Source organism: Megalobrama amblycephala, linkage group LG1 (assembly GCF_018812025.1).
Source record: "Megalobrama amblycephala isolate DHTTF-2021 linkage group LG1, ASM1881202v1, whole genome shotgun sequence".
NCBI classification, from domain to species: domain Eukaryota; kingdom Metazoa; phylum Chordata; class Actinopteri; order Cypriniformes; family Xenocyprididae; genus Megalobrama; species Megalobrama amblycephala.
The window spans coordinates 32,018,057-32,031,890 of NC_063044.1; the positions used below are offsets into that span (position 1 = coordinate 32,018,057).

Genomic DNA, 13,834 nt, shown 5'->3' on the forward strand with positions numbered 1-13,834 from the left:
ATATTTACACAAATTTGGTTATATATGCTATACTGACACTTGAATTATCACTAACTTAAACTGATATTTTAAAGTTTAATATTTTGATAGTGTAAAATAAGTGTTGGTAATAAAATAAAAAGTTGGGGGGTATGTGTTCCATTTAAAGTTTCACATCTGTATGTTACATCAGAAGAAGAAGACAAAGAAAAATGTACAGCTTTGCACAGGAGAAGGTAAAACTAGTTGTTATCCAGCCTGAAGCTACATAAAAACCTGTTGTCATGGCGCTTCAGTTTTTTAACTAATTTAAATTCACTAGAAGCATCCAGAGACAGTAAAGTTCAATGTTCGACATTGGCTCTTTTTTCTCCCTGCAATATATATCAAAGCGATCACTAGCACACACACATATATATATATATATATATATATATATATATATATATATATATATATTTACTGTGCACACTTACCGCTTTCTTGCCAACTATTTGACACAGTCTGACTGATTGCATGCACACATTCAAGCAGGTGCCACCCCTACATTTCTCTTTAGATATAATACAAACTAGAGCAAGACAAGAACAAATGAAGAGATTTAAAATCTTCCAGACATACTTTGTGTAAAACTAGAGCAAACACTGACAGATTGCTGTGTGTGTATGGGAGCTGTCCATAGTGCTGAAATACACTCTTAGTTTTGTTTGCAGGAATTTAAAGGAGCACCTGTTGTTTCTTGCTCACTTGATACCTAAGATGAGGTATTTATTTAATTGATTAAAAATACAATTAAAAAAAGTAATATTATAAAATTTGGCAACAGTTTTAATCAATTTTTAATCAAATAAATACAGCCTTGCTGAGCATAAGAGCCTTTCCAAAACATAAAAAAAAACCAAAAAACAACAACAAAAAAACAAAACATCATTATTCCAAACTTTTGTCCAGCTGAATCCGTAGGGTTCACTCATGAAACTCCTCCGAGCATCTGATTGGTTCTCTTAAAGCTAACAGCTTTGGCCAATCAATCTGTTTGTTCTATCTACTTAACTTATTTATTTCTGCCCGAACCAGCTCAACTCAGTGCAATGCACTATGGAAATTTTCCTAGTCCTCCACCTTCCCCAGCACCACCAGCCTAGATCTGCTAGGGGGTTCTCCCATACTTCCTTGCAGCAGCTCGCATTCTATTCACAGTATTTATGTACATGTTTCTGCAGTTTGGCAGCCTTTACTCATTCAGCAGCAGTGTAGCAGATCTAGTCCACCAAAACTGAGCAGATCTCAATGTCACCATCAAAACATTGCAGCTGAAGCGCATCTGCACAGGTCATCAAATAATAAATAGTACCAAGGCAGTTGGCCTATAAATATTAATTAGGTAACATGACTGAGCAGCATTATCACAAGACTCACCCCTGCAGTTCTTTTACTGAGAGTGAAATCTTGAGGTTATGTCCCAGCACATGAAGGGTGGTGAGGATGTCTGCCCATTGGACCATCTCTCCAAGTGGCCCACCTTTCAGCACTTTTGGACTGAACACATCACCAGATTCCTCTGTCAGAAAGCCAACATGCACCAGGATCTGAAAAAGGGAAAAGAGGCTATGTTCAGAACTAGCATTAACATAACATATTACCATATTACTCACATACATACTAATATTTCTGCAGAACAGTGTGTCTACTGTGCACATCATGCAAATTTTCTGTAAGCAGAGCATACCAGAATAACCTACTAGAATTGCCAATATAAGCAATTTGTTTCCAGTAAAATAAATGAATCGTAATATAATATCAATTTTACTGCCAAAAAAGCTATATATCAATATTGAGTCAATATGTCTGTAATAAACGGGATGAACATCTGAGCTTCCATAAAGTTGAAGTTAACAACAGAAATTTCATGCAGCAGTTCTGACAATCCACAGCTTTAATGTAACTACCAACTAGATAAGGACAGATAACAAAACTAGCAAATTCCACCAAACTGAGTGATAGTTTACATCTCTCACAGTTCAGCTTGTAATTCAGTCAGATTGGTTTGGTATGTCACTATTAAGGACACATATCTATGCATTATAAAATAATAATAAAAAAAAAAAAAACTAACAATATCTATCTATCTATCTATCTATATATATATATATATATATATATATATATATATATATATATATATATATATATATATATATAAACTTCTACATTAACACAATTCATACTACACATTTCATATATAAATATTTCAGGAATTTCATTACACTCGAGATGGGTACCAAACTGTGGTTTCATTTATCTTATCTGCTTGTTTGTTTGTTTGTTTGTTATTTTTTAAGGGATCAATTTCACTCACAGACTCTGAAGAAAAATCTGATATAGGAGATACAAGGTGGACTGAAGGCAAACACATCAGGGCTTTTAAAACTAAAAGCAAGCTTCCAGCAAGCTCATTGCTCAGTGTCTAAACAAATCAGTTGCTGCACTGGGAGGCTTGCCCCCTCCGAGGCGGGTTATAGAGCAATGTCTTCAGTTGTTCCCTGCCAGCCATCTGCTTCAGGGCTTCGAGCATACTACTCAGGATGCACCAGACGTCAGTCTCAAAACACTGATTCCCTTAGTAGACTTTTTGTTCTTTTTGAAACTTCAAACGTCTCGATGGGTCTTGCAGAATATAGAAAGGGGTACAGAATTCAGTTTGACTCTTGTCCAGGTAGTCAGCCCCAAGCAGGCTCAGGTGCTGGAACAGGAGGTTCAGTTTCTCTTGGTGAAAGTTCATTTTCCTCTTCCCGTAGAGTTTTACAGCCAGTACATCATAGTTAACAAGAAGGATGGGGGGTTGCATCCCATCTTGGATCTTCAGCAGTTAGACTGTACTCAAGGATGTACAGGTTCAAGATATTAATCATGAGCCTTGTCTTGACTCGAGTCAGATCCAAGGACTGTTTTTTCACAACAGGACACATACTTCTGTATACATCTTTCCTCAACACAGGAAGTTTCTCAGGTTCACTTTTGGGGGTGAAGCATATCGGGTTTTTGCTTCAGGCACTGTTGTGACTCCAGGGTATCCGTGTTCTCAATTACATCGATGACTGGTTGATTCTAGCACAGTCAGAGGAGATGGTGATTTGGCATCAAGATGTCATCCTCACCCACATAAAGTGCTTGGGATTAGGATTAGGATAACTCTAAACAGGACTGAATATTGTGGTTTCTCCACTACAGAGCACCACTTTTCTGGCTCAGGACCAAGTGATTTTCCCTGAGGAGGGAGATTTAGTTGATTTCATATCATTACAAGCAGATGTATTTATACCCTAGTGATGTGGAAGAAGCCTTGGTTCTTATCCCAGGGACCTGTACTGTGGTCCTCTTGTTGTTGCAAAACGCTAAAAGCAGACACTACCTTCATAGGCCGGGGTGCATTCCTGGATGGCTGCTCAGCTCGGGGTCTGTGGAGAGGTCATCATCTCTCATGGCACATAAATTGCTTAGAGATGATGGTTGTATTTCTAGCACTGAGGTATTTCCTTCCTGACCTCAGAGGCTTGTTCTTGTCTGCTCAGACATCACAATAGTAGTCTCAAACATAAATCACCAGGGGCGTCTGTGGTCGTGCTCTCTTTGCAAACTGGCACGCCAGATCCTTCTTTGGGTTCAAGGCAAGTTGCTCTCCCTGAGAACAGTCTACATCACTAGGTACCAGAATCAGGGAGCAGACATCCTGTCGATGCAAGGGCTGAGGCCTGAGGAATGGAGACTCCACCCTGAGATGGTGAAGTTGATTTGGAAGTTTTGCGAGGCAGAAGTGGACCTTTTTGCATTAGAGGAGATGATGCACTGGTTTTCCTCATGCATCCAGCTCTGCATCTAGCTCCTTCATAGCCCCATTCTGGCAACTCCTGAACTCTGGTTTCTCAACTAAGGTTGTTGAGACCATCCTAAACTCTAGAGTCCACAAGGAAACTGTATGCCTTAAACTGGACAGTCTTCACTTAATTGTGCAGAGAACGCCAGTTGGACCCAGTTAACTGCCCAGTTGGTCCAGTGCTGGAGTTCATTCAGGATCATTTTTCTGACGATCTATCCCCCTCCATGCTGAAGGTTTATGTGAAGGCCATAGCTGCTTACCATGCACCTTTAGGCGATGGGTCTTTGGGAAGACATCACCTGATATCTTGTTTCTTTCGTGGCTCTTTGAGGTTTATGGCCTGCTATACATGTCTTCACCCTAGACTAGGCTATGGTCTAGGATGCTAAACTTGCTTTGTCCAGTAAGGGTTTTTGAGTGTTATGTCCACCGGACCGCTCAGGGGTGTAAGACTGACCAGCTGCTGATATGTTTTGCTTCATCCGAATAGAATTTCCCATCTTCTAAGCAAACATCAAGTAAACGTATTGTTCAGGCTTTCTCTACGGCCTACGAGGTGTGTGACCTTCCTTCATCTCTGGCTGTGAGGGCCCACTCTATTAGAAGTATGGTGGTATGTAAGACTTTACTGTGAGGAGTTTCCCTCCAAGAGGTGTGTGATGCAGTGGGCTGGGCCTCTCCAAACACATTCATCAGAATTGACAGCCTAGATTTGGACTCTACACCAGGGTCTCAAGTGCTTTCGTCCTAAGCTGTGCTCAGGTGATTCACACTAGGACAGGCATTTCATCAGTATGGCAAAGTGGGTGTTCCGATCCCATAGCATCATCAATTTAGATGCAGAGTAGAGTTCCCTCAAAAAGGAATGTTTTGGTTATTATTGTAACCATGTTTCCCTGAATGAGATGCTGGGTCATCTTGCCATACTTCTGGAATGCCTGTGAGCAACTTATTTCAGGCAATCAGAAGCTGACCCTGTTGTGCTCCAGGTATCCTTTATTGCTTCCATGGTACACTGACACACGTCATGGAGTGACATTGCACCAATGACATTCTAATTTGTTGAACATGTGCTTCAGACACAATCACACAAAGGCGCTCCCATAGCGTCATCAATTCATATGCAGCATTGTGTTCCCTTCCCTTCTCAGCGAACTACGGTCACAATCGGGATTTTTTTTTTAAACAGTTCAACAATTTGCTTTAGTACAATGACAATATAAAAGTTTTTTTTTTTTTTTTTTTTTTAATTTTGGAAACATGTAACATTATAATGTTATGTTTTATATACATTTTTGGTAACACTTTAGGATCAAATACTAATAACTAATAACTAGCTGATTATTAGCATGCATATTTCTAGGATATTGATTGTTTATTAGTACTTATAAAGCACATATTAATGCCTTGTTCTGCATGCCTTTACTCTACATCCTTTAATCCTATCCAATTCCTACCCAATACCTAAACTTAACAAGTAATTAGGAGTTTATAACCACACACACACACACACACACACACACACACACACACACACACACACACACACACACACACACACACACACATCTTCTACAAACATTTGTGAAAGAATGGGTCGCTCACAGGAGCTCAGTGAATTTAAGTGTGGTACCAGGTTGTCACCTGTGCAATAAGTCCATTCGTGAAATTTCCTCACTACTAAATGTTCCACGATCAACTGTTAGTGGTATCATAAAGTGGAAGCAATTGGGAACAACAGCAACTCAGCCACAAAGCGGTAGGCCACGTAAAATAACAGAGCGGGGTCAGAGAATGCTGAGACACACAGTGCGCAGGTGTCACCAACTTTCTGCAGAATCAATAGCTACAGACCTCCAAACTTCATGTGGCCTTCAGATTAGCTCAAGAACAGTGCGTAGAGAGCTTCATGGAATGTTCCATGGTCGAGCAGCTGCATCCAAGCTTTACATCACCAAGTGCAATACAAAGCGTCGGATGCAGTAGTGTAAAACACACTTCTCTGTCTGGCAATCCGATGGACGAGTCTGGGTTTGGTGGTTGCCAGGAGAACGGTACTTGCCTGACTGCACTGTGCCAAGTGTAAAGTTTGGTGGAGGGGGGATTATGGTGTGGGGTTGTTTTTCAGGGGTTGGGCTGGTCCCAACTTTGTGGGAACAGTTTGGGGATGGCCCCTTCCTTGTCCAAAATGACTGCGCACCAGTGCACAAAGCAAGGTCCATAAAGACATGGATGAGCGAGTTTGGTGTGGAGGAACTTGACTGTCCTGACCTCAACCCGACAGAACACCTTTGGGATGAATTAGAGCGGAGACTGCAAGCCAGGCCTTCTCGTCCAACATCAGTGCCTGACCTCACAAATGTGCTTCTAGAAGAATGGTCAAAAATTCCCCTAAACACACTCCTAAACCTTGTAGAAAGCCTTCCCAGAAGAGTTGAAGCTATTATAGCTGCAAAGGGTGAGCCAACTCCATATCCCTACGGATTAAGAACGGGATGTCATTAAAGTTCATGTGGACACATAAAGTAAAGGCAGACACATAAACTTTTGGTATAGTGTAAGCATTATATATATATATATATATATATATATATATATATATATATATATATATATATATATATATATATATATATAATTCAAGTGCACTATTGTTACAGTTGGTGTATGTTAGAGAGATGAGGCGTACTCGGAGATCCACAATATGGGTCTTTAATAATCAAGGAGCGAAAGCATAATAATCAAGGAGCGAAACGCACATACACACATAAACATGAACGAGAACGGACGATGAGTGAAGGCAAACACAGGGTATAAATACAAGTGACTAACAAAGGAACTAAACAAGGTGATGGGATAATAAACGAGAGACAGGTGGATCAAATGAACTAATCAGACAGACTGGGGAAAAACTAGGTCACAGGACACGGTACATGTAACATATTGCCCCCCTCCAGGTAGGCACGGCCTCGCGCCGTATGGAGTCCAACAGAGGGGGGGGGGGGGGGTGCTCTGGAGGAGGGCGAAGGGCAAAGGAAGAAATAAACAAAAATCCATAGAAAACAAAAATAGTCCAAGAGGGAGTGGAGGGTGGGAGGAGCCAAGGGGAAGCCTGGAGCAGGAGGAGCCAGATGTTGGTCCAGAGACCAACCATGATGAGGCCCCAGGGTGGAGTGGAGGATGAGGAGCACCATCGTGGGGAGATGAGAGGCGCCACCCTGGGGACGGCCGATGGAGAAGCCAGCGATGATGGTGATCCAGGTGGAGTTGGAATGCCGGAGAGCCCGACCGACGCTGCTGGATCTGGAGACCGAGCTGGAGCCGGGACAACGAGCATCCGAGGTGGAATCCGGGAACCTGAAGACTGAGATGGAGGCGGTGCGACCGAGGACAAAGGAGGAGACAGGGGGAAGCAGGAGCCAGGCGAAACCGTAGGTGCAGGCTGGACGACGTCTGACCAAGTCGGAGCCTGTAGGACAAGGGAGCCCGGTGGAGTCTTGAGGCTGAGGGTATCCGGTGGAGCCGAGGGAGGGAGGAGCCACGGCGAAGGAGAAGCGTCGACAGGCCGCGGTGGAGTGTTGGACTCGAAGGCTGGAGGTGGAGCCAGGAGAACCTCAGTCCACGGTGACACTGGTGGCCTGAAGCGTCAAGTCGGATCCATGCGTTTACGTGATGGAGTTGATGAGAGGCTGAAGGGTACCACAGGAGGCAGAGATGATGAGATGGTTTGAGGAGGCGAGAGAGGGAGGTTGGGAGGGAACACAGTGCTGTACAGAACCTGCAGGGGCACGGACAGTTCTGAGCTGGACAGGACCAGCGGGGACACAAACAGTTCTGAGCTGGACAGGACCAGTGGGGACACACACAGTTCTGAGCTGGACGGGACCAGCGGGGACACACACAGTTCTGAGCTGGACGGGACCAGCGGGGAGACAGACAGTTCTGAGCTGGACGGGACCAGCGGGGAGACAGACAGTTCTGAGCTGGACGGGACCAGCGGGGAGACAAGACAAGGGGAATTTACCTCCTCAAACACATCTAATAAATCCAGAAAAGTTTCTGTGGACATGACGATGCCATCCACCGTGGTGATGTTGTGGTTGGGGCTCTCTTCCCAGCCCTCAAACTCCACTAACACTCCCTCGACAGCACACAATGTAACGGGCTCACGCACCTGGTCAGACACACCTAGCGGTTCACACCCCGGGGCGACGACTCCTTCCGTCCTCTCTTCAGGTTCGGTCTCAATCGTCCCGGCAGGTTGATCTCTGCGGTCTGCGGTGGGCTCTTGTTTCTCCATCGTGCACGTAGTCGATGGCGGATGGTTGGTCTCTGGATGTGGCGCGGCTGGCTCGGCGGCGGCTGGAGCGGCTAGCTCTACCTTTTTCATCTTCCTCCTTCTTCTGGACCCAGCGGAGGTAGGTGGGTCCAGCAGGACACAGGGGAACAATTCACTGGAGGGGTATGTGGAGGAAGACGGAGCTTGACAAACTGGCCAGGCCGCCCGTGTTTCCGGGAGGACTGGACGAGAGTCACACTTATAATCCTGAACTTCTTCAACAAAGAATTTGGAGCCATTTAAATACAAAATTAAATTAATAGTATCATTTAAGGAAACATAATCGTCAGGTTCATCAAAGCGGATTGTGTTCTCGTCCAGTCCGTCCAGAAACAGATCGATCAAACGAGCATCTGACCAGTTTGTCAAATAAGCTAGCTCTACAAACTCCTCCACATACCTCTCCAACGAACGTCCCACCTGAAAGAGCCCAATGAGACGCTCCGCTGCCGACATCAGTGAAGGAGGCATGGGAGAAGCTGCAGCCTCAGGGATGAGGAACAAACCCATGTTCTTGTTGGATCTCCAGGGGTATTGGTCCATTCTTCTGTTACAGTTGGTGTATGTTAGAGAGATGAGGCGTACTCGGAGATCCACAAGATGGGTCTTTAATAATAATCAAGGAGCGAAAGCACATACACACATTAACATGAACGAGAACGGACGATGAGTGAAGGCAAACACAGGGTATAAATACAAGTGACTAACAAAGGAACTAAACAAGGTGATGGGATAATAAACGAGACACAGGTGGATCAAATGAACTAATCAGACAGACTGGGGAAAAAACTAGGTCACAGGACACAGTACATGTAACAACTATTGGCATGTCCAGTCAAAACATTAATATTTATTCATTTATCAGTCCTCATTACTTACAAATGAGGACTGCTAAAAACCAAGAAAAGAAAAGTATAACATCATAAGCCACATTAAACCTACTGTATCATATTTTATACATATATTTCTGAGGCTTATAATTATATAATCATCAAAACTACTGAAAGTTTTCTGTCATCTGAAATGATATTGTTATATTTCAAGATGAACACTTGCTGGACTGAAACAATGTAGGTTTACTTAATTATCCATGTATATTATATATTAATTATATATTTATTATATTATCTCTCAATCATCATTGTATTGCATTGCATTTTAGGTCCCCCCTGATTGTAAGCCTAAACTTGACATAAACTGTGAAATTTTCCCTCAAATCTGATAGAATGGAATGTTGTTCCAGGATCAACAAAGATGTTGATCCTGGAACATGTTGTACTTGACAAAATCAGGTTCTGCACTGTGGTAGTCGGTTACATTACAGTACATCAGACTACACTTATCACATGAAGAGAGATAACTGACAAGATAATGTCAGAGGATTTGGTGCGCAAACAGATCCTGAGCGTCATTGACAAACATATTATCTTGTGAAACGATAGGTCAGTACCGTCGCTCAGAGTACGCATGATCGTAAATTGGAAAGTGAAAGTAAAAAAGTGAGCTTGCATTCAAAAGCAATTTTAATAGCTTGCATATTAATAGCATATCCTTGATGCCCACAAATTATATACAACATTATATACAACATAATTGCTTATATAATTGCAAGAGAATACAAAAGCATTGAAATGTATTTTTCCTCCCATCTCATATTTTTTAAATCACCAAGTCCCTTTAAGTGCTTCATAGATTGCACCATTTTCTTTCCGAACTATTCGGGTTTTGGGCACATCCCTAACATGAGGCATAAAAGCTCAATTTGATACAGCCAAATATGATGTATCAAATATTATCCTCAACACAAAACTTATTTTATATTTTCTCTAAACATTTAATATTGTAATGTGTATGATATGTTTTAGTTTCATTTACACTGTTTGCTCTGTTCCCGTTCCCCTTATCACCTAGTTAGCTTCCCTGTTTGTTAATTAGTTTCCATAGTTCCTAATTCCACGCACCTGTTCTGTTTCTCTCTTGATTACTTTCTCAGAGTATATAAGGCCTGAGTTTCCTTAGTTCATTCGCCTGATGTTATTTGTGTTCAAGCCTGGTTTTATTCTGCCTTTGTGTTACTCCTGAGTCCTCTGTGTACCTGTTGGATTTTGAATACTATTAAAGACTGTTTCATTTGATTCCTCGATTTTGCGTCTATCATTAAAGTCTGTGCTTACTATTTGTACTCTTGTTGACAAGTCATTTTTGTTTGGCCACATCAACATGTATGAATATTCCCAACACACAAGACATCTCACTGAATGTGAATGAATGCAAAAGTTTTTTCCCTTAATGTTTAATTGAGGGGAAGTAACATACAGGTTTAATGGATCAGCACTAATTGACAGCAGCCTCTAGCTACATTTTGCTGTTTGTTTCTTTCTCTTGAATTATTCTTATGTCTACCTGTCATTCATCCCTCTATATGCTAGTCTTGGTATAAACAAACATGTGCTATGTCAGAGACTATGCTGAAGGATTCAGATGCCTGTATTAATCAGGACATCGTTTCCCTGTGGCTAGTTAGTATTCAGTCGCATGGTATGTCTTTACTGCTCAGATGATTGGCTCAAAAAAGCATAATTTAGTGTCTATAAACAAAGATGACAAAGTCATTTTCTTTTTTATTTATTTTTTTTATTTCTCCATGTTCCAGCTTATTAACTGCTATTGAGATGAATGTAAATGCTAAAAGACAGCTCTTTCCAGCATTTTATACTCCCCACAGATGCTCATATGTTCCCGTTTTGTATGTAGAAAGACATTGATAGTTGTTGTTGTTTTTTTTTTTGTTTTTTTTTTTTGTTAGTTTTAAGGGAAAAACACTTAATTTAAGGATATTTAGGATTTAGGATGAACTACCATCTTTGTATGGATGGTTTATTGAACGAATGTCACTGAATGTACTGTAGATGAGTAATGAAGCTCTCAAATATTTCAAGGTATTTCAGAATGATTAATGAAGCTTTTATCCTAGACTTTTTTTTTTTTTTTTTTGTCCATTTCAGAAGCATGGTGCAAAAGTATGAAACAGTTGCATGGCCTCTCTTAAGATGATGACAGACTGACACCTCTGAAATATTTGCGTGTACTGCATTTCTTAGAATGGTGAAATACTACAAATGACACTTTTGGAAACAAGAAATGGCCTGATACTGTCTCAGCATCACAAACTCAAAAGTCTATAATTTTCTACTATTGCTTCAGAATATGTATTAAACATATATTTGTGCACAAAAGACCTGTGAATAGTTGGCTTGACAAAGCATACTGATTTACCACTTAAGTGTCTTATGAAGGAGGCTACAGGACAAGTTCCTAACAGTATATCATTCGAGCGTTTGAGTCAGAGCTTCAGGATGACTCATTTTGCTATGTTTCATAAACCAGATGATCAAAACAAAAATAGCTTACCCAAGATTTTTTATCACTAGCAAAGCATAACAGCATTGGACATAGGACAAGCTAACAACATGTTAAAATATGCTAGAGAGCATGCTAAATCATGTTAGCCAAATGCTAAAACATGTCAGCCATGTGTTAAACCATGCTAGCAATATGCTAAACATGATATATACTTAAAAATGGTAGTTGACATCTTAAAACATAGTAGCAACCTGTTAAAACATGCTAGCAACAAGCTAAAACATGCTAACAAATTAAAATTAAACATGTTAACAATGTGCTAAATCACGTTAACAACATGACAACATGTTAAAACATGCTGAATAATGCTAACAATATGCTACATCATGCTAGAAATATGTTAAAATATTTTAGTGTCATTTTAAACACTTACAAAAATTAACCATGGTTTTATTGGTTTTATTATAATAAAATAATAGTAGTGTTTTTTGTTTTGTTTTGTTTTGTTTGTTTTGTTTGTTTGTTTGTTTGTTTGTTTGTTTGTTTTCAACAGATTTATTACTATGTGTAACCACAGTTTTTTTTTTTTTGGTTGCAATACCTTGGTTAAAGGTTAGTGTAGTAAAACCATGGTTAATTTTCGTGAGGGCACACAGCTTTGTCAAGCCAACATCAAAGGTTGTCATCAAACTTTACTAATCTATTTGAAGATTAAGAGCTTACACAACAGCATACCTTTTTTTTTTTCTCTAAATACTGAAACCAAATATTGGAATAAGCTACAATGCTCTCCCCGCACACAGACATGCACTCCATTTCTCTGTTTGTCGTTTTCCAATGAGACCACTCTCAATGAAAATGAATTGCTGATAAAGTGATAGATGACCATGGAGTCGAGATCAAGCGCACAATCGATTCACGTTTAGATGTGCAGCACAGCTACTTCAGCTGCTTTATTTTCACTGTCTTTCTCAAATAAAATGTTTTCATCCATAAATTCCATGTATCAATTTTTTTTTTACATTAATTTTATTTCTTGTATGTTCAAGTTGCTTGTTATGTATCTAGTTCCTCACTTTCTAATCCAAATAATCTTTAAATCTCTTTTAACTATTTAAAACTAATTTAACTATTTTTTTTTTTTTTATTATTATTTATGTCATTAACACTAAATTATACATAACTACAAGCAACTAACCCAAAACCAAACCCTAACCCTATAGTAAGGATATGTAGTTAAATATAACTATAATTACACTGTAATAACATCACTTTATAACAGCATATAACAAATAACACATTGTCGTAATAAATGATACTTTTATTAATGTATAATATATATATATGTGTACCAGAAATATCATTGTATTTTATCTAGTTTACAGTTATTACTTGGGCTTTCTTAAATTACTATAATATATATATATATATATATATATATATATATATGTTAATGGAGTCGTTAACGAACCAAGATCATTAATTGAAATCAATTCTGAGCCAAAATAATTAAACTTCCTACACACATGGTAAACACAGGCAGCTGGCAATCCATAACAATTAATAGCAGTAGGCAGATTCAGCCAAGACTGTTGAAAGGATGTTAAATAACTCAACAGGGCACATCAAAAGTGCACCAATCAAAAGGAAACGGAATGTTGAGAAAGCACACGTGAAGACAAATAGACAAAGAGGCCATAATTAAAAACAAGCTCATGGGAAATGTGTGCAACCAGCCATCACAAACAATTCACAAGCACCTGCAATTATCATTTACTTACCAGACAAACTCATAGCAGCATTCTTCACCTACAGCAAAAAGCTTTGTCATGGTCACAGTCAATCTCTTTACAGAAAACCACTTTTCTGTGACAGAATTGAGAGTGTGTATCGAGGCTGTATCTCACAGTGAGATTGATTTAATTTAATCTACAATTTGTTTTTGTTTTTTATTCAGGCTTGGCTTCAGGACAGGAAATGAAAATAATCAGTCTGTATAGGCTTATTTGTAACTGATTTTCTAGAAAGGAAATGGTACAAACATTACTGCTAATAATCTTTATAATAAATGTTCCTATTCAGACGAAACTAGTTTGTTTTTTTTGTTTTTTTCTGAGGAGGCTAGATAAATTTGTATTTTGCAGACATATTTTCTGATTTTAATCATCCAAATCAAACACGGCTTGTGTTTTTCTTAAACAACCTCTATAGAAACTGTGGAGAAAATTCCCTACTCTTTTTCTCTAACTCTGAGAAATCTAATCCCGTTCAGATAG

The 13,834-nt window shown here is 39.8% G+C and overlaps 1 protein-coding gene across 1 annotated transcript in view; it reads right to left on the bottom strand.

Moving 5' to 3' along the window:
- The window catches only part of LOC125267911 (alpha-1,6-mannosylglycoprotein 6-beta-N-acetylglucosaminyltransferase B-like), a 144,225-nt gene that overhangs the window by 57,214 nt on the left and 73,177 nt on the right, over window positions 1–13,834 (bottom strand). Inside the window, 1 exon segment of the mRNA XM_048189971.1 lies at window positions 1,399–1,568. Within this exon segment, the coding sequence (XP_048045928.1) occupies window positions 1,399–1,568 (170 nt within the window).